The sequence below is a fragment of the Lichenostomus cassidix genome, chromosome 10 (genome assembly GCF_008360975.1).
Source record: "Lichenostomus cassidix isolate B80296 chromosome 10, HeHo_3.0, whole genome shotgun sequence".
In the NCBI taxonomy this organism is placed as follows: domain Eukaryota; kingdom Metazoa; phylum Chordata; class Aves; order Passeriformes; family Meliphagidae; genus Lichenostomus; species Lichenostomus cassidix.
The window spans coordinates 376,966-395,156 of record NC_139491.1 but is presented as its reverse complement, the minus strand read 5'-3'; the positions used below and the strand labels follow the sequence as shown (position 1 = coordinate 395,156).

At 62.1% G+C, this 18,191-nt stretch overlaps 2 protein-coding genes across 3 annotated transcripts; both read right to left on the bottom strand.

The window, feature by feature from the left end:
- Nucleotides 1-2,425: 2,425 nt before the first annotated feature.
- Nucleotides 2,426-11,113, bottom strand: ANPEP (alanyl aminopeptidase, membrane). Of its 2 annotated transcripts, none has more exons than XM_085070165.1 (21): nt 10,980-11,113; nt 7,465-8,437; nt 7,054-7,199; nt 6,837-6,973; nt 6,627-6,753; nt 6,372-6,526; nt 6,186-6,299; nt 5,926-6,069; nt 5,786-5,851; nt 5,603-5,668; nt 5,274-5,446; nt 5,113-5,192; nt 4,820-4,953; nt 4,669-4,724; nt 4,402-4,549; nt 4,203-4,294; nt 3,947-4,057; nt 3,695-3,862; nt 3,444-3,584; nt 3,234-3,315; nt 2,426-2,803 (listed from the first exon to the last, which is right to left on the bottom strand). In XM_085070165.1, the coding sequence occupies exons 2-21, from the start codon at nt 8,112-8,114 to the stop codon at nt 2,651-2,653; spliced, it is 2,943 nt and encodes a 980-aa protein (XP_084926291.1). In that variant the 5' UTR covers nt 8,115-8,437; nt 10,980-11,113; the 3' UTR covers nt 2,426-2,650. The 2 variants fall into 2 exon arrangements, with proteins under 2 accessions (XP_084926291.1, XP_084926292.1); XM_085070166.1 differs by lacking the exon at nt 10,980-11,113 and adding an exon at nt 9,793-9,923.
- A 574-nt stretch (nt 11,114-11,687) lies between these two features.
- AP3S2 (adaptor related protein complex 3 subunit sigma 2) lies at nt 11,688-17,805 on the bottom strand. The gene is made up of 6 exons (XM_085070163.1): nt 17,689-17,805; nt 17,245-17,336; nt 17,036-17,147; nt 15,967-16,038; nt 12,647-12,754; nt 11,688-12,332 (listed from the first exon to the last, which is right to left on the bottom strand). The coding sequence occupies exons 1-6, from the start codon at nt 17,755-17,757 to the stop codon at nt 12,204-12,206; spliced, it is 582 nt and encodes a 193-aa protein (XP_084926289.1). The 5' UTR covers nt 17,758-17,805; the 3' UTR covers nt 11,688-12,203.
- Between the last annotated feature and the right edge of the window lie 386 nt (nt 17,806-18,191).

Here is an 18,191-nt window from a genome sequence, read left to right as displayed (position 1 = left end):
CGGGTCAGATGCCTGTGTGGTTTACGGTGGTCATGCTTGTCCCTCTGTCTGGGATGGGCACAGATCACAGGGACATTGCCCAGGGCTGTGTCTGGTGCAGGGGTCAGTGCCACCAAGCACCTGGCTAACAGCTCCCCCCTCCCCCTTAGCCCACCTGCACGGGGGTCCCCTGCCCTCAGCACCCTCAGGAACTTGGCACCCAGCACAGTACACCCCAGTGCCCTGGGGACCCCAACTCGCAGCAGCGCAGAGACCCCCAGCCCGAGCAGGGGCACAGACTGGTGGCTCCCCAGGTGCCTCAGCTCATCTGGAGCTGTCCGGGGCTGCATCCCATCGGGTGGGAAGACAGAAACACGGCCACTGCAGGGATGCCTCTGGGAAGGGAGCACCCCGGCCCCCCACCCAAGCATCCTGCGCTCCCTGCACACCCTTACGGCTGTCAGTCTGAGCCAGAGCCCACACAGTACCCCCGGAGCAGGGGCTGGCAGCTGGACAGAGGGCACAGAGCTGTGGGGACCCCGCTGGGTGCCAGGGCTGGCGGCTCGAGGTCCCAGCGTTAGGAGGTCAAGTCCCGGGGGCTGCAGCCGGCAGAGTCGCTGCGGGGAGGTGCGGTGCAGGGGGATGCGGTGCGGTGCAGGGGGATGCGGGGCTGGCGGCACGTTAGCATCTCTCACGGCCGTGTGAATGGGTCTCTACACACTTCCCAGCGCCGGCAGGACCAATTAAGGACCAAAGGAGTCAGATCTGACACCTCTGCAAATGGGTCCGGCATTCCCAGGCTCCTGCCGCCCGCCCGGAGCGGGGGGAGGCTAGGATGATTCGACACCTGCAGATGGGCGCAGAGGCATCGCCCCGCGCCCCCCGCCCAAATAAACCCGGGGTTACCCCAGACGCGGCCAGCAGAACAGCCTCCAACCGTGGCAAGACACAACACCGCATCCCCAGCCCTTCGGCAGAGTCCCCGGTGTGTCGCTGTGTCCCCTCGGGCAGGCAGCGGGTGCGGGGCGGCGGGGGCCCGGGGGTGCCGCGGCAGAGCGCCAGCGAGCGGGAGAAGCTGCGGCTGCGGCACTACCTGCCGCCCGCGGGGCAGAGCTTCACCAAGGCCGAGACCCTGCGCCTCGCCACTTGCTACATCGCCCACCTCTCCGTTCTGCTGGGGCTCGGCCGGGGGTCCCCACTGTCACCCCTGCCCCCGGGATGGGGACGGGGCCTGGGGGTCACCTGTCCACAGCCCTGCTGCGGGCACTGCCCCAGAGGTGCTTGGCGGTCCGGAGGTGAGGCTAGAGACCTGGGGGTCAACCCTTACATCCTTGCTGCAGAGACACAGACATGTCACAGCCACGGGTAATAGGATGGCTGCCTCCTGCTGCTTGGAGCCTCCCAGGGCAGGACTGATGGACACGGGGCACCCCAGGACCCCCATGCATGGCTCCCAGCTGCTCACACACCCAAAGACCCTCCCCAGCTCAGCCCCTGCTCCTGCAGTGCCTGGGTTGGGGTGGAGGACAATCCTCGTGGACTGGGTGGCAGGAGTGCAAGGTGGGATGTCCCACAGCCACTCACCTCACACAGCTCAGCAGCCCCTCAGCCCCGGACAGGCTCATCTTCCCAGCTCCTGCCACGGCCTGTCTGCTGCCCAGCTGCACCCCCGTGCAGCACTGTGGGGACAGGAGCTGACCTGCACCCCTGGGCACAGAAACCACACAGGCACGGTGGCATGGCAGTGGGGCAGTGGCCTGGCCATGAGTCAGTGGTGTGGCCATGCCACAGAGCTGTGCGATGGGACAGACACCAGGGTCTTCATTAAAGCTGCACCCCTGCTCCTTACTGTGGGACCTGCTGGCTGCACCCCAGCATGGGCAGGGCTGGTAGCACCCCTCAGCCTGACACCCCACACACACAGCCAGGTGCTGCCCCAGGCCAGGGGCTCAGTGTCCACTCCCAGGCTAACCCACAGCCCAGACGTGTCCAGGGATGGGCTGGCAGAGGGACCCACCACCCACTGGTCATCCCCAGCCCCACTGACCCCCAGCTCTCACCTACTGGGGCGTTCCGTCCCTTCTCTGTGCCCAAAGACAGCTCCACCCCTTCAGGGTCCAGGGTAGCCCATGAGGGACAGTCCCTCCTGCCTGTCACAGCCACCCCCACGGCCCCTGCCCCAAGCCTGCAGCACCTGCCCGGAGCAGGGCAGGCAGAGGGCTCCTGTTGGCAGTCTGCAGAGAGAAGGGCCCAGCAGGAGAGCTCACACGCTGCTGTCAGACAGAGGGGCCAGCGGCTGGCGTCAGCAAAGCCCCCAGAGCCACTTAGCACCAGGCTCCTAACAGCCCGGGGGGCTCACAGCCCCGGCCCTGCCTGCCGCAGCCTCCCTGTCGCTTCCTCCCCGGTTTGTTGCAGTCTCCACAGCATGGCCCCAGCACCCAGGGTGTCCATGGAAACTGGCAAGTCTTTATTTACACCCCCAAAGCCACATCAGCCTGATGTCCCCGCTCCCAAGTCCCCATGTTCCCAGTGCCCATTATCCAGGCCCCAGGCCCCTCACTGGCAGTGCAGGACTGGGGGGCACAGAGGCCTGGGGGCTGTGAGGATGGAGTGAGTGGAGTTGGGAGTGGACGAGGATCCATCCTGGCGGCCAGGGGAGTGCAGGCTCCCATTATCGACTCTCACGCTTGAACCACTCCAGCACGGTGCCCCGGTTCTCCTTCACCCAGGCGATGTTGGCGCGGGTTCGCTCCAGCGCCTGCTCCAGCGCCCGTGTCCCTGACCCAAACCCGATGTCCTGGTTGTCCTTCTTGAACTGCTCCAGCTGCCGGGCAGAGATGCGGCTGGAGCAGGCAGGGAGTGGCAGTCCCTGGCAGATCCTGGCAGCTCCCAGCACTACTCGACACCACCAGGAACACCCCAATCGCCCCTGACAGCCCATGTGAGCACTCCAGCACCACCCCAGCAGCTCTCAGCTGCTCCCTGGCCAGAGCCCCAACAGCCTCCAGCACCACTCCAGCAGCCACCAACACCACCCAACATCATCCTGACAGCCCCAGTAGCACCCAACAGCCTTTGGATGGCCCCTAGCACCACACCAGCAGGCCCCCAGCAGCCTGTGACAGGGAAAGAAGCCTTTGGATCCTTGGGCACACAAGGGGCAGGAAAATCCTTCTCAAGGGCTACTGGCAAAGGGCAGCTCTGCCAAGGCTGGGGTCCCTGGTCCCCTGGCCTCTTCCAGGGTCCAGCCTCACCTGCTGCAGCTCAAACTCAGAAGAAAAGCGCTGGGTCACAGATAAAATCAGGCGGGAGAAAGAGAAGGAGCCGCCCCCATACCTGGGAGAGGAGAAGTGTGCTGAGCCAGGGGTCCCACAGAGCCACAGGGGAGGGGTCAGGGGAAGGGACAGTGCCACCCGCAAGGGGCACGGCAGACAGGGGTGTCCCCCGTCCTCTGCAGTGCTCACTGGCTGAAGAGTGTCCTCCAGTTGCCACGGATGAAGTCCCAGGCCAGGGGCTGCCCCACAACATTGCTGGCGATGCTGTTGATTGTGGAGGTGGCATCCTGCTTCCGGATCTTTGTGGGGTCGAGGGTGTACTCCAGGTACCTGGAGGACCATGATGTGGGGGTGAGGGGCCAGCAGGGGCAGCGGACGTGACATGGGTGATGACGGGCTGGTGGGGACACACCACGGTGCCAGCCAGACCCCACACGCACCGGTTGAGGATCCAGGGGATGCGGCTGCAGGAGAGGGCTGTGCGGAGCTTGTCAGCCTCAGACACCACAGCAGCTTCCCGGAACCTCTCCCAGAGAAAATTCCAGGCTTCCTCCCCACCTGTGGCCACCATGTTGCAGTAGATGGTTGAGCGTAGGTTTGGGGGAACCCTGTTGGGGTAAGAGCCATCAGTGCCAGGAGCCCCTCTCTGTGCCCATCCTGACCACACAGTACCAGGGCTCCTGAGGACTCACGGGTTCTTGGAGGCATTTTGCTGCCACTGGCGGAAGTAGTTGGTGGCCAGCTCCTGGCACTCAGTGACATTGTAGGAGCAGGCAGTGCTGATGGCATTGACCTCGTTGTACCTGGGGGGAGACAGGCCGTGAGGGCTGGGGCTTGGCACGGGGCACCCACCAGCTGGTGCTGGCTGGAGGCAGGGCTGTGCCCTCTCCCAAGTGGGGTCAGGAGGACCCCAGGGGTCCAGCCTAGCCCCGAGGCCGCAGTACTCACTGGTCCATCAGGCCAGTGGGAATATTTTGCCAGTTACTGGTGATGTTCTTATAGTAGTTGAAGAGAGGGGTCACCTGCTTGTTCATGTAGCTCTGGGGGAAAGAAGATGTCAGTGTCCAGTGGCACTGGCAGCAGCCCCACACCACTGTGGGGGCAGCCCTGGTCCCTCACCCCCAGCACAGGGGGTGGTACCACTCACCGACATGGGCCCAAAGACCTCACTGCGGTCAAACATCTGCTGGAAGTACTGGAGGCTGCTGAGTGCTGCCTGCCAGGGCATGTATTCCGTCTCCCCGCTCAGGAACCGTGTTGTGCTCAGGGCCAAGGTCACGTTGATGTACTTGGCCCTGTCAGGGGTGAGGGCAGCATGACCTCCCCAGCCCCACTGTCAGTGCCCACCCCAGAAGACCCACCCCCCACTGCCCCTCACCCCAGTGGCCACCCCAGACCATCTGGCGGGGCTCACCTGGCCAGGTTAAAGGCATCATCGATGATCTGAGCACGGTTGATCACAGGGAAGACCTGAGAGAGCAAAGTCAGCATCTCAAGGCAGCCTGAGCAGGATATAGGGTCTGTGGAGTGGGGTTGTATGCCACAGCCTTAACCACCCCATGTACCTTGTGGTTAGAGTCAAGCTGGTTGAGGAGCAGATCCCAGTTCTCCTGGTTGTAATTGACACGGAAGTACCCAGTGACATTAAGGTTCAGCAGGAGCCAGCTGGAGCTGTTGACCCTGAACTCATTGTTGGTGTCTGGGAAGGGGACAGGAGGCTCTGTCAGAGCTGCACCCCCACCCACCAGGGAGGCCCAGGCTCAGCCCCCACCACCACTGCCCCGCTGGGAACCCAGACCTGTGCCAGGGCAGTGGAGGTGGCAGCAAGACCCCCACTCACAGCCAGGACACACCATACCTGTGACTTTGGTCAGCCAATATCTTCTGGTCCCAAGACCACTCTTTGTCATCCAGGTGATGGGGATGATCCAGGTGTAGCTGTGCCAGGGAAAGACATATGGTGGAACTGGCCCTCATCCCCTGACCCTCCAGTTCCCCATCAGCCCCCATCCCACTCACTTGAAGGTGGAGGGTCTGTCTACAGAGGATGCAGGGTCCAGCAGAAAGTGGGTCTGGTTGATGGTGCCAGTGAGGGTGTTGACAGTCACCACAGGGAAGCCCATCTGCAGTGTCCAGCGATCCATGATGTTGCTGATGTTTTCAGGCAGTGAGACATTGTTCTTCTCCACCGCCTGCAGGGATAGCAGCGCTGCAGGTCACCAGGGGCATGGGCAGTGTGGGGCTTGGCCAGCACTGCAACCCTCACTCAGCACGTGGGACTCTGTCACACCAGACAGCCCCCCAGAGCCAGGGCTGGGGACACTGCAAGAGCACCAGCTTACTCCTACCTTCTGCAGATGGACCCAGAGGTCAGTGTAGACAGTGTTGCTGTAGGCGAAGGTGTGGAGGTAGGACTGTGGGAGAGCACCAAGAGAGATAGGTGAGCAGGGGCAAGTCTGGGGTGCAGGACACCCCTAAAGCACCCAGGAAGGCCCCTACCGTGGGGTGCCCACCCTGCACCAGCACCTCACCTGAAGCCCTTCCTTGAAGATGTCCTCAGTGAGGAATTCCGAGAGCATCCGCAGCACCGACGCTCCCTGAAGGGACAGCAGGTCAGAGAACCAAGGGACACCCCACAGCCCAACCTCACCTCAGGGGCCCCCATGCACACCTTGCTGTAGGCAATGCTGTCAAAGACTTCACTGATCTGGGCTGGGGTGTTGATCTCTTCCTCGCGGAAGGAGAGCGGGTGGGAGCTGGCGAGGGCGTCTGTCGCCATCACCGCATGCAGCTCATTCAGCACCATCAGGTCTTTCTGCAGAGGGAAGAGCAGCACCCACCTCAGCCCTGGATATACCCGCTGGCACCAGGGCAGCCCCTGGGGTGCCTGTTCCCCTGCCTGCCCCCATGCCCATCGTCTCTGGCACTCACGATGTTCCAGGATTGCTCAGCCGAGTCAGCGCCCAGGTACTCCACATACGAGGCGAAGCCCTCATTCAGCCACAGGTCGTTCCACCACCGCAGCGTCACCAAATTTCCAAACCACTGCAGAGGGCACAGCACCCCCTCAGCTGCCAGCCGTCAGTCAGGGGAGGGGGCGAGGGGAGCAGCAGGTACCTGGTGTGCCAGCTCATGGGCGATGACAGTCACCACCCGCTCCTTGTTGCCAATGGAGGAGTACTCAGCATCGAAGAGCAGTGAGTTCTCCCGGTAGGTCACCAGCCCCCAGTTCTCCATCGCACCCGCATTGAAATCAGGGAGGCCAACCTGGTCTGGGGATGGAGGGGTCCCATCAGTGACAGGGTGCCAGACCATCTGTCCCCTCTGCAGCAGGCACCTCAACCCAGCGCCCCAGGTGCCCGCAGCACCCACCGGATTTTGGGAGTGGGTAGGCTGTGTTGTAATGCTTCTCAAAGAAGCTGAGGATGAAGCCAGTGACATTGCGTGCGTAGTCCCCCTGGCCTGCCTTGATGGCCTCGGGGCGGCCCCAGATGCGAATCTGGAGAGGAGAGATGCAGGGCTCATCAGTGGCCCAGGCCCAGCCACTCAGGCAGGCAGGGGGTGCACGCCACCCCATCCTACCAGTGTCTTCCCCGTGTCATTCTGCACATAGGTGAACTGGCTGACAATGAAGGCCAGAAGGTACGTGGACATCCTGGGGGTGGTGTTGAACTCAGTTACATTCCAGTTCTTCCCACTGATCATCTCCTGCCTGGTGCCTGTGGAGATCAGAGGGTCACCCCACAGCCCTGCCAGGCCCACCAAGGTCACCCCACCAAGGTCCCCCCATCCCACTCACTCTTGGCAGGCATGTTGGAAATGGCCTTATAGTCAGAGGGGTGGATCAGCGTCACTGTGAAGTTGGCTTTCATGGCAGGCTCGTCGAAGCAGGGGAAAGCTTTGCGTGCATCAGCTGCCTGCATCTGCGTGGTGGCCACCACCTGCCTGTGAGGCAACCCCATCAGTCCTGGGGGATCCTACAGAGCCTGCAGCCCCCAGTCCCCCTGCTCCCATCCCTACTGGGGCAGCATGAGGATGCAAGGGGGGCACAGAGGCTCCACACACCCAGCCCACTGTCCTGGTAGGAGAGAAGCCCCAAAGCTGGCCCATGCCCTCCACTGCCCTGTGTCAGCCCTGTGCTCCCCATTCCCTTTCCCACCACATCATGCCAGCCCTGTGGCCTCCACCCCGTCCCTGGCCCTCCACCTACTTGTTGCCCGAGCCATCAGTGTACTCGCTGCGATAGAAGCCAGCCAGATCGTCAGCCAGCTCCCCGGTGAAGCTGCTGGACAGCCGGTACCGCTGGCCCTGCTGCAGGGGGCTGGCCAGCTGCACCACCAGGTACTGGGTGGGGGTCTCCAGCCAGGTGCGGGAGATGGCAGGGGCGCTGCCACCACCCTCTGCCTGCAATGTGGCATGGAAGGAGCCCTGCATGGTGTAGTTCAGCTTGTTGCTGTGGATGAGGATGAGGTCGGTGGCTTCCACGCAGACGAAGATCACACTGCTGTTGCCCTTGAAGATGTACATGTTGTTGGCGTCGGGTTCCAGGAAAGGCTGCAGGGACACTTCATAGCTCTCCGGCTTCAGCGTGGCTGGCAATCTCCACTGGTTCCAGGGGTTCTTGGGGGTGGGGGTGGTGGCAGTGGTGGCAGTGGTGGCAGTGGTGGCAGTGGTGGCAGTGGTGGCAGTGGTGGCAGTGGTGCTGGGGCTAGCCGTGCTGTCGGTGCCCACATCTGATGTGCCCTTGTTCTTTTCCTGGGCATACACCACCGAGAGTGCAATGATGGTGGCCACGGCCCCCAGGCCCAGCACGATGGCCACGATGCCCACGCTCTTGCTGATGAAAAAGCCAGCTGCCATGGTGGGCAGCAGGAGCGGCACTGGTGGAGGCAGCACTGGCGCAGGCACGGCTTTTAACCTCTCGCTCCCACGAGGTTTATTAGTCCAAGTTAATGGGTGAAAGATTAAATGGCCATGGGGCTCAGGGCGGTGACAGACCCTGGGATGAGCTTTCCACCCACCTGCCCCGCAGCCTGGTGAGAGCACCAATGCCCAGTGCTGCTGCTGCAGAGGCAGAGCTGGCTGGGGGCAGTTGCACCATTGGGGGTGTGTGAGGGCTGTGGGCCTGGACCCTCACCCTAGGGTGAGGATGGGCTCTGTCCTTCCCCAACACTTGCCCGGCCCTGCAAAAGGAGGGACAGAGTGGGTGTTTACAGCCAGCAGCCATGTCCCCACCATGCTGCAGGGCCCAGCATGTGTCCCCATCAACCAAGCCCAGATGCAGTCTCAGTGTCACCTTGCTTACCCTCGAGTGACAGGGTTTGAGCCACTGTCAGAGGGTCCAGGCTGCCCTTGCTTGTGAAGGGCACAGTTCACAGGCTGCCCCTGTATCAGGGAAAGCGAGGGGTGTGGGGTGCAGCACAGGGGTCTGGCAGTGGCAGAGGAGGGGGGTGGGAAAATACCCGGGAAGAGCTCATCCTGCCCACAGCCCTCTCAAAGTCCAGGGTCATGAAGCCAGAAGCACCAGGGTCAAAGTCCATCCTTGTGACCCTACCCCAGTGGGCACATGTGAGGTCCCCACCCAGGGCAGGGTGGGGTAATTGACTGGGAATATCCTGTTTCCAAGATTTGATTGATCTCTTCATAGGGAGATATGGGCAGGTGTTGCCAGGAGCCATGGCTGGGGCAAAGGGCAAAACAGGACAAGGTGAATGGTGTCCCCAGGGAGCCCTGCCCTGTCCCTGACAGCACCCAGCTGCACCCACCAAGGCCACCATGCCTGGCACAAATCACTCTGGATGCTGCTGGTGTCCCTGGCATTCCCTGTTCGGCACAGCCATCCCCTGCCCCAGGGGCCACTGCTGGCTCCCTCAGCCCCATCCCCACCCTGGCTCTGGCCAAAGGCTGTGGCTTTGGGGACAGTCCCCCACAGGATCAGGGGCACAGCTGGCTGGGAGGGTGCCAGGCACTTTGCATCCCCTCCATCCCACAACAACGGCCCTGCTAGCCCTCCCCACAGACCCTCGGGCACAGCACGCAGGCATCCCCCACTGGCTCGCCTAGGGAAGGGGCTGGCTGGAGTAAACGGGAGGCAGCACTGGGGCAAGACACATCACCCACACCCCTAGTCCCCCAGCGCCTGCAGGATTCTGTCCCCACCCCCAGAAGCCCCCTCTCTGGAGCCCAGCCAGTAGCACACACGTATCCCACATCCCACAAACGGCACAGATGTTGGGTGTCACCCACGTGGGTCCCTTGAAGCTCTGTCCTCACACACCCCGCAGCCTGGCCACTCCCAGAGCCCTCCACACCGTCATGCACCCCCACAGACCCCCCAAGTCCCCCCATTGCATGTGGGCTCCCTAACCCCCATGTATTCTAACCCCATTGGTAGCCCCACACTCCACAGCTCCCGCTGATCCCCACATATCCCCACCGCCCCTTCCCCTGCTTGGTCCACTCCAACGCACCCCGCGGACCCCCGGCTCGGGGCGTGAAAGACCCCGGAGCCTGCGCAGCGGCAGAGCAGCCCCCTCACCTTCCTGCGCCAAGCCGTGGGCAGCCAGGGGCAGCGAGGTCCTGCCCGCCCTGCTCCCGCTCCCTGTGCTCTGCCCGCGCCCCACGCGTCCCTCTGCCTGTCCTCCTGCCTGCGCCCAACTGTCCTCTCAGCTCCACGCTCTCAGCTCCGCGCCCTCAGCTGCAGGGGGAGGAAAGTTTCCTCCGATGCTCCTCGGCAGGAACCCGCAGCTCTCGCCCCCTTAACCTCATGTTTGCCGGCCGGCGGGATAGGGGGCAAGCCCCGGGACAGCGAGGGGCAGTGTGGGGGAAGAACCCCCGGCATGCACCCACCCCACACTGGGACAGGGCGAGGAGGCAGTTCTGAGGGGAAAGGGCGCTGGGGAGGGGCCTGGATTTGGGAGCACGCTCCCGCATCAGAGCTGAGCCCAGCAAAGCCCGGCACCCATGGATGCCACAGCACAGGCCAGCTGTGCTGTGGGGGGCCAGGAGCCATCCCAGGATGCAGCCCCATCTCCATCTCCGGACCATGCAGGCAGCTCGGAGGGGGAGCGCTGAGCCCCCAGCCAGCCCCTGCCCTCTCCAGCCTGCACATGCTGTATTTCCCGGCTCACTCGGGATGTGGAGGGGTCTGGTGACCCACCCAGCGCAGCCCATCTCGGCACAACGCGGGGTCACCACCAGCGCCGGGCACTCACAGCTCCCTCACAACCCACCGCCACCGGGACTGGGGCTGAAGCTCACCGGGAGGGACAATGCCGGGCTAGATGTTCACCCCGGCTCATCCCAGACTGAACCAGGGCTTGGGAAGAGGCAACAGTCGGGAGCGGCAGAGGGGCTTCCCCGGCCCCAGCACGGTCCCTGGCCCCAGCCTCCCACGTTCTGCAGAGCTGCAGGGCTGAGGCTCCAGCGAGACGTAGGACAGGGCAATGGGGCTGGAGCTGTTAGCAGAGGCTACGGCAGGTGCAGAGGAAGCACATGTGGCCAGATACACCCTGCGGTGGCTGGGGGGTGCTGTGGCATGGGGCTGGACGCAGGCACTGCCCGCGGCAGCTGACCCCCCGGACCCCCGGCCTGGCCACAGCAGCTTGCCAGCACCTCGCCAACTCCCTCGCCATGGCGTGAGCCGGAGCGTTCCCCTCTGACCGTCTCAGTGCTGCCAGACCCCGAGTCCCAGCCCCAGGACATGGCCCGGGCACCATGGCTCACCTGCACCCTTCGCAGACACCTACAAGAGGAGGAGGAGGAAGAGGACGAAGAGGAGGAGGCAGAGGAGGGCCAGCAGAGAAGAGGACACAGCAGGTTGTCCAGCTCCCTGACCTCCAGGAGCGCTGATGTGGCTAGTGGCCAGCTGGGGAAGGGTTAAGCTGCAGGGAGGGGAAATTCCTTCCAGGCAGAGTCACGGTTTCCCTGCCAGGGGAAGTGGAGGCAGAACCCGGAGCACAGCTGGGGAGCAGAGGAAGGGCCCCTGGCCAGCCCCAGGGGCTGGTGGCCAGATGGAGCTACGGTGGAGCCAGGGGCAGGGGGCACATGGCTGACAGAGTCCCTCAGGGTCACTGTGACCCCCAGGACCAGCCGTGCTCCTCCCTAGCCTCAGGGGACCCCAGCCCCACAGCTCCCACACACCCAGAGAGCTGTCAGAGCTCACAGCTGCCCTGCCCTGCAGCACGGAGAGGGCAGCAACTGGCAAGGGGTGACCTGCCCAAAGCTAGGGACACCGCTGTCACAGACCAAGCAGGGCCCTCGCCCTCCACACACCTGCTCCAGGAACAGAGGGTGCAGCTGGAGACCCTGCCCTAAGCCCCCTGCCCTTCTCCTTTCCCACCCCCTGGACCTCCACCAGCCAAGAGCCCCCCCCGGAGAGCTGCCCAGAGCCCCCAGCCCCCTCCCCATCCAGCAGCACCCACAGCAGACACACAGGTTTAAGGGTGGTTTATTGGGACATAGGGACACAGGGACACGCTCCAGCAGACCTAGCCTAGCCTGACCCTGCAAGCTACCACCTGCCTGTTCCCCCACATCAAACAGCTCCCGTCCCTCTCACTGCCACATCCCCACTCCAGCAGGTCCCCCTCACACTGTCCCTGGGGCACACAGCAGCTCTCATGACTGACCCCCACAGACACATTTTCAGCACTGGGAATCCCAGGAATCTCGGGAGAGGCAGGAGACGGCTCTTCCCCACAGCAAGGAGAGGCTGCATGTCTGCAGGGAGGGGAAGGAAGGGCACCCTCCTTGTTGGGGGACTAGAGAGCAGAACTGAGCCCATGTCCAGGGTGAGGGACCCCCCCAGCCCGTTCTCTGAGCCCTGTCACTGGTCCCTGCCCTCAGCCGGCCTGGGCACCACCAGTCCTGCGTGCTGCACAGGCAGAGCTCTGGGAGGAGCCGGGGACCCCAGCTCTGCTCAGCGGGCAGCCCCCCGCCATGGGCTGCTCACATGAACTGTGACAGATTGGGCACTTTGATGTTGATGTCCCCGATGTTGATGTTGCGGGGGATCTCGGGCAGGTTGATGTTCTTCACGGCCGACACAGCACGGGAAGGAGCAGCCGAGAGGCCTCCCTGAGGACAGAGGGACAGTGACCATTGGCCCCCACCCCACAGCCCCTCCACAGCTGCATCTTCCCAGTGACAGTGCAAATAAACCTTTTACTGCCTGAGGTCAGTAACCTTGACAGAATAACCACTTCCACACTCTGGCAGCTCCCTGCACACCTGAGCAGCACCACTGGCAGGGATGTTCCCAGCCCCATCCCAAGGGCTCAGGTAGGCAGAGACTGGGAATACCCTGGACACACCCCCACATGCCCACCCCAGACCCCAAGGCACAGAGTCTGTCAGCTCCTGTGGGGCAGAGCCACAGCATCACTGCTCACCTCTGCCTTCTCCAGCTTGCCCTGGGCCTCCACCTGCGCCACGATCTCATTCATATTGGTCTCCAGCACCATCCCACCAATCACCATCTCCTGCAGGATGTGGTGGACCTGCCAGGGAGGAAGAGATGGAGGGAAATGCTGAGGGCCCAGTACTGGTCTGGCAGCTGCCACAGTGCTGGCATGGAAGTGTGTCAGGGCCCAGCATCTCCCCAGCAGACACAAATCCAACCCTGTCCCTTCCTCAGCTGCCCAGAGAGCAAAAGGGTAGCCAAGCTCCTTGGCACGGGGAGTCCCAAAGCCCCGTTTACCACCTGTATCCCCACCTAGATAACACCCAGCCACCCTCTGGGTGTAGGGCAGCCTCCAGAGCAGCCAGATGCAACCCAGCCTCACTGTGCCACCTCTAACACTGCCAGTTGCTGCCAATCCACTGCAACAGCCAGCGAAGTTTGATCCCTCCCTGTGCCAGAAGCCAGGTCACAGCAGGAATGTGTCCTACAGAGGACCCCAGCAGACAGCAGGGACCTCACTGGGCAGGACACTTCTCCCCAGGAGAAGCTTCTTTTCAGAAAGCCAGGCCTGTCTTAGGAAGGTCAAGACTGTGACACAGGCAAAGAAAAAGCACAGAACTGCCAAGGGAATCTGCTGCTTTCCTGGCATCCCTCAAGTCCAAAGATGAACAGCTAGGGAGGACCAGCAGAGCCACTCAGCAACAGCAGGGAAAGGGACGCTCCTGAGCTGCTGCAACCCCAGAAATTGCACCCAGCCCTGGGGTGGCAGCCAGGCTGTGCTGGTGGCTACAGCCACCCTCAGCTCCAGCGCCTGGCTCAGCCTAGCATTCCCTGCACAGTCAGCAGCTCCCGATGAGCTCCCAGCACAGATAATGGATTTATGGGTCCCAGTCACTTCCGTGAAAGAGGCAGTGCAGGGGCATTGTCAGGTTATGAGATTGTTTTATGGTTTCACAGGGCCAGGCTGCACTTGTAAACACCTGGTGAAAAGTGCTGCCAGGACAATCCTGGGGAGAATAAAGACAAGGGGACAATAAAGACAAGTACATAGAAATCTACTCTGAGGAGAATCCCAGCTCTGTGAGGTGATCCCAGACAACAGTGACCAGAGCTCCCCAGAGGTCCTGTCCTGCTCCAACAGTGCCTGGAGCAGCACAAGTTGTGTGGGATCAGCACGGCACAGGGTGAGCCGCAGGTGACACTGGGGAAGCCTGAGGCAGCTCCTGGGACCTTGCACAGCCCTGGAACCCCCATCCCACAGCCCAGCCCCAGTGCACGCTGAAGCAGCTGGAGCGAGTGACTCCCATAGCCCAAAAGGATCTGGGAACATCAGGAAACATTCCTTCAAGATCTGGCTTTGGCCCAAGTTGGCTCAAAACCAACAGGACAGAAATCCTGAGCAAGCTTTGTTTTCCAAGCCAAAGCACAGCACTTCCTGAGCAATCCGTGTCCCCTCTGGGACCACACAGCTGCTGAGTGCAGCTCACGTTCCCCTCCAAGGTGGGGAGCATGACTGGGAGCTGGGAATAGCCCACCTTGAGCCTCCCTTTGTGACAGGGAATCCCTGCAGTGCTGAGGTTAGGGTTCCCAAAGCTGACAGCCAGAAGCACTTGTGTCACTGGGGCCTGATCAGTGTCCTCTCCATCTGCCCACGGCAGAAGTAGGACCCCAGACCTGCTGCAGCTCTGGTCCCATGGCCCTTGTGCTGCAGGTAGTGCAAAGAGGATCTCAAGTCAATGAGAGAAATCACAGCATGCAGCCAAACTTGCACCTGAACCCCTGCCAGCCCCTGCCCGGGGAGACATTCACAGCCCTGCCTGGGGAGACACTCATGGATGCCTGAGCATCCAAAGAGGGGCAACCAGGGCCCAGCAGGACACAGCAGCACATTCCCAGCACCCCAAACACTGTCCTTCTGCAACCAAACTCCTGGAAGCACAGGAACATGAGCACATCCAAGACATAAACATGTGCCAAATATAGAAAGGGACCAGAGGGCCAACTGATAGTGGCCAAGACTCGAGTCAAAGCTGGGAAGCAGCAGGAGCATCAGATGGGAAGTAAACACGGCTTGGAGAGCCTGTGGTGACCGAGCTGTGGTCTCCACTATCAGAATCCCCCAATTCCTGTCTCCTGAGAATGTTCTTCCAGGCAGGAGAGGTCAAAGGAAGGGTGACCCCACTACTGCTGGCAAAGTTGCACCCTGCCTGAGGGCTGCAGGCTGGCTGTTAAGGCTCAGTGTAAACTGAGTGTGAAGCTGTGTGTAAGGATGAGAGTAAGGCTGAGAGAAAAGCTGCTGGGCCCTGGTCACACCACAGTCAGCACCCACAAGCATGTCCTCCCACAGCTGTGGGCAGAGGTGACCTGGGCAGCTGCCAACACCTCTCCCACAGCTGCTCAGCCTTTCTTCCTCCTTTGATAAGAGTTTTGATAAACACTTTTGCTGACAAGATAATCATGTTGTGGCATTTTGAGAAGTTTACAGCCAGAAAAACAGTGAAACCAAATCCCGACCTCAGCAGCTGGTAATGCAGAGACCCCCAAGACCTGCTAGCTCCCCTTCCCTGCCAGTTCCCCAGTTGGAATCACCAACGGAAAGGGAGTATTTTACACTTTTTTTCCCATTGCTCTTTTTTGTTGACATGTTTTTGTCTTCAGCAAAGCAAGAAAATCTTGATCAACAGCAACGCAAGCCCAGCACGCTCAGCCAAGCCTGTCCCTGCTCCAAGCCTATTCCTGGCTATCTATTCCCAGCTATCTTCAGTCTCATGACCCAGATGATCAAAGGGGACGGGTTTCTGCCCAGGAACTCAGTCTAGCTCAAGAGGAAACATTACAGGGTGTGGCTCAAACCAAAGTTTACCCAGCACTTTGAATTCCAAACACTCCCATTGTTCCTTCCCTTTTTTTTCCCTGCAGCCATTGTTCCTTCCCTTTTTTTCCCTGCAGCTGCAGCAAAATGTTTACAACTCCCACGGGTAACACAGCTTGGAGCAGAGGCAGAATGCCCCAGCATCAGGCCAGTCTGCCCAGTTGCACCCGTGCTGTCCGTGGAGCACAGATCGGTCACCCGGCCGGGGTCACCCAGCTCCGGGGCAGCCACAGGCTGGGCACAGCTCCCCGCGGGCTCCGAGCAGGCCAGCACTCGGGGAGGTCATGATACGGGTGGCTTTCAAAGAACACAGGCTGAAAGCTTCCCTCACAGGGTCTCAACCCCTCTCAAAGTGACCCCTGCCATCCCCTCAGTCTCCTGGCAAGCCCCAGCCCAAGAAATGCAGGGTCTGCAGCAGCCCAGAGCCCACCACCCACCTTGTCCATGTGGAAGATGAGGTCCAGTTCACAGACGTTCTCAAAGCACTTGTCCAGTGTCTCCACAAACACCTGGGGCAGGAGAAGGGATGGTCAGCACAGAGACCAGGCAAGATGGCTTCACCAGCCCTATGGAACACTCCAGGCGTGGGACAGAGTGACTGGAAAGCTGGAAAAGGACCTAGGGATGCTGGTGACTGTGGCTGAACACGAGCCCTGGTGTCCCCAGGTGGGCAAGAGGCCAATGACACCTGGCTTGTGTCAGCCCCAATGTGGGCACAGCCCTGGGGCAGTGCCTGTCCCCTGAGGTGGCACTGCTGGAACACCTCCAGTGCTGGGGGCAGCTGGGGGCTCCTCCCAGCAAGAGACACCTGGAGGGGCTGGAGGTGTCCAGGGCAGGGAACAGAGCTGGCAATGGGTCTGGAGCACCAGGAGTGCCTGAGGGAGCTGAGGGGGCTAAATCTGGAGAAAACACCCCATGTCCTGGTGTTTAAAGGGTGGCTACAAAGCTGGAAACGCCCTTCATACAAGGAGTCACATGGAAAGACAGAGTGATGGGTACAAGTTCCTCTTGGGGAGATTCTAATAAGGCACAAGAGGAAAATTTTTTTCCGAAGAAAGCATCCATTGAATAATCTCCCAGGGGAAGTGGGGGATTCCCCAACACTGGACATTTTTCAGATGCCAGGGTGCTGGGCCTTGTCTAGGCTGTGCTTTGTCAAGAAAGGTTGGACCAGACAATCCCAGAGGTCCCTTCCAACCTGGGATTCCATGATTCTGGGATTATTGGTTTGACTTGATGCTCCTAAGGGATTTTTCCAGCCTAAATGATTCTGTGCTTCTATTTTTAAAATATATTCATCACTCAGATTGACTTCCTGTGCTGCTCCCAGGTGAAGAAGCCATGCAGAAGTTCAGGGAGTACATGGGGCCTCCTTCCCACCACGGCCTCGAGTGGCTTCTCAGGCCTTTCAGAAAGGCTGGCACAGGGATGCCACAGGCACGAAATGCCCCTGAACGGTGCCAGGGCTGGGCCGTGCCCAGGGAACAGGGCCCTGCAGGGACGCACCTGGATGAGGTCCAGGATGCCCAGCTCACTCTCCGAGGAGTCCACGCAGAACACGAAGTACAGCGTGGCGTAGTGCCGATAGATCAGCTTGTAGTCCGAGCCGCCGAACAGGCTGTGGGAACACGTGGAGAGTGAAGGGCTCTGTGGGGACACCAGGGCACCATGCAGCGTGAGGGGACAGCCTGGCACGGCCCCTCACTGGCCAGTACCTGCCGCACTCCAGGAAGTTGCAGATGTGGTCATCCCGCTTCAGCACCAGGTGGAAAGTGTCACGGATGATCTGCTGCTGGACCTCCTCTGCCTGCCAGGAGGAGAGGGTGGCTGGGCACCCATGGATGCACTTCCCATCCATGGAACCCACGTCCCCCGCTGTCCCCTGCTGACCCAGGGAGGCCGAGGCCAGCGGCTTCGGGCCCCGGGCCACTGCCGGTGCCACCCATGGGTGACCCGGGGCATCCTGAAGGACGCGACCATGGCACCGGCAGGGCTCCCCCACCTCGCAGGGACCGCCCCTGCTCCCGGGACACTCCCAGCCCCATCGAGCCCCACGACGCCCTCAGCCCCGCACTGATCCCGGTCCCGCAGCGGGCTCAGACACCCGCTGCCGCAGCCCCACCGGCGGCCCCGGCCCGGTCCCGGTCCCGGCCGCGCACCAAGTGCTGGTAGAAGCGGACAAGCCTCGGCTTCCCGTGGTTGTTGAACACCAGGATGGCGTTGATCATCCCGGCGGCGCGTCGGGCCGGGCCGAGCCGGCAGCAGCACCGGCAGCAGCACCGCGGCGGCAGACCCACCGCAGGAAGCCCCTCGGCCGCCCCGGAAGCACAGCGACGGCGGCGCTACGGCCCGGCTCCGGTGGGCTGAGCCCTGCAGTGACCCTGCGGAGCCGCCGGGGCGCGGGAACCAGGCTCGGGTGGACGATAAAAGCCTCTCCTGGGCGGGAGCTTCCCGGCACCCCGAGGCTGCACCGGGGCCTGCCGCCGGGGCCGTTCCTCGCAGCCCGGCAGGGCAGGACGGGCAGGTTAAGAGCCGGGATGCGGCCGCCGCTGCCGGCGCCGGGACCACCGGGACCACCGGGACCACCGGGACCCGCCGCTGCTCCCCGCACTCGCCGCCAGGGGGCGCACCAGCACCGCCGGGGCCGGAGCCGCGCGCAGGG

Excerpts from the sequence above, each read along its gene's own strand:
- ANPEP (XM_085070165.1), bottom strand. The coding sequence starts at position 8,114 with ATGGCAGCTGGCTTTTTCATCAGCAAGAGCGTGGGCATCGTGGCCATC. Across the intron at positions 5,193-5,273 it reads GACAGACCCTCCACCTTCAA|CTACACCTGGATCATCCCCA; the intron begins GTGAGTGGGATG and ends TCCCTGGCACAG. Across the intron at positions 2,804-3,233 it reads CTGAGTTTGAGCTGCAGCAG|CTGGAGCAGTTCAAGAAGGA; the intron begins GTGAGGCTGGAC and ends TCTGCCCGGCAG.
- AP3S2 (XM_085070163.1), bottom strand. The coding sequence starts at position 17,757 with ATGATCAACGCCATCCTGGTGTTCAACAACCACGGGAAGCCGAGGCTT. Across the intron at positions 12,755-15,966 it reads TCATCTTCCACATGGACAAG|GTCCACCACATCCTGCAGGA; the intron begins GTGGGTGGTGGG and ends CCTCCCTGGCAG. Across the intron at positions 12,333-12,646 it reads GCAAGCTGGAGAAGGCAGAG|GGAGGCCTCTCGGCTGCTCC; the intron begins GTGAGCAGTGAT and ends CTCTGTCCTCAG.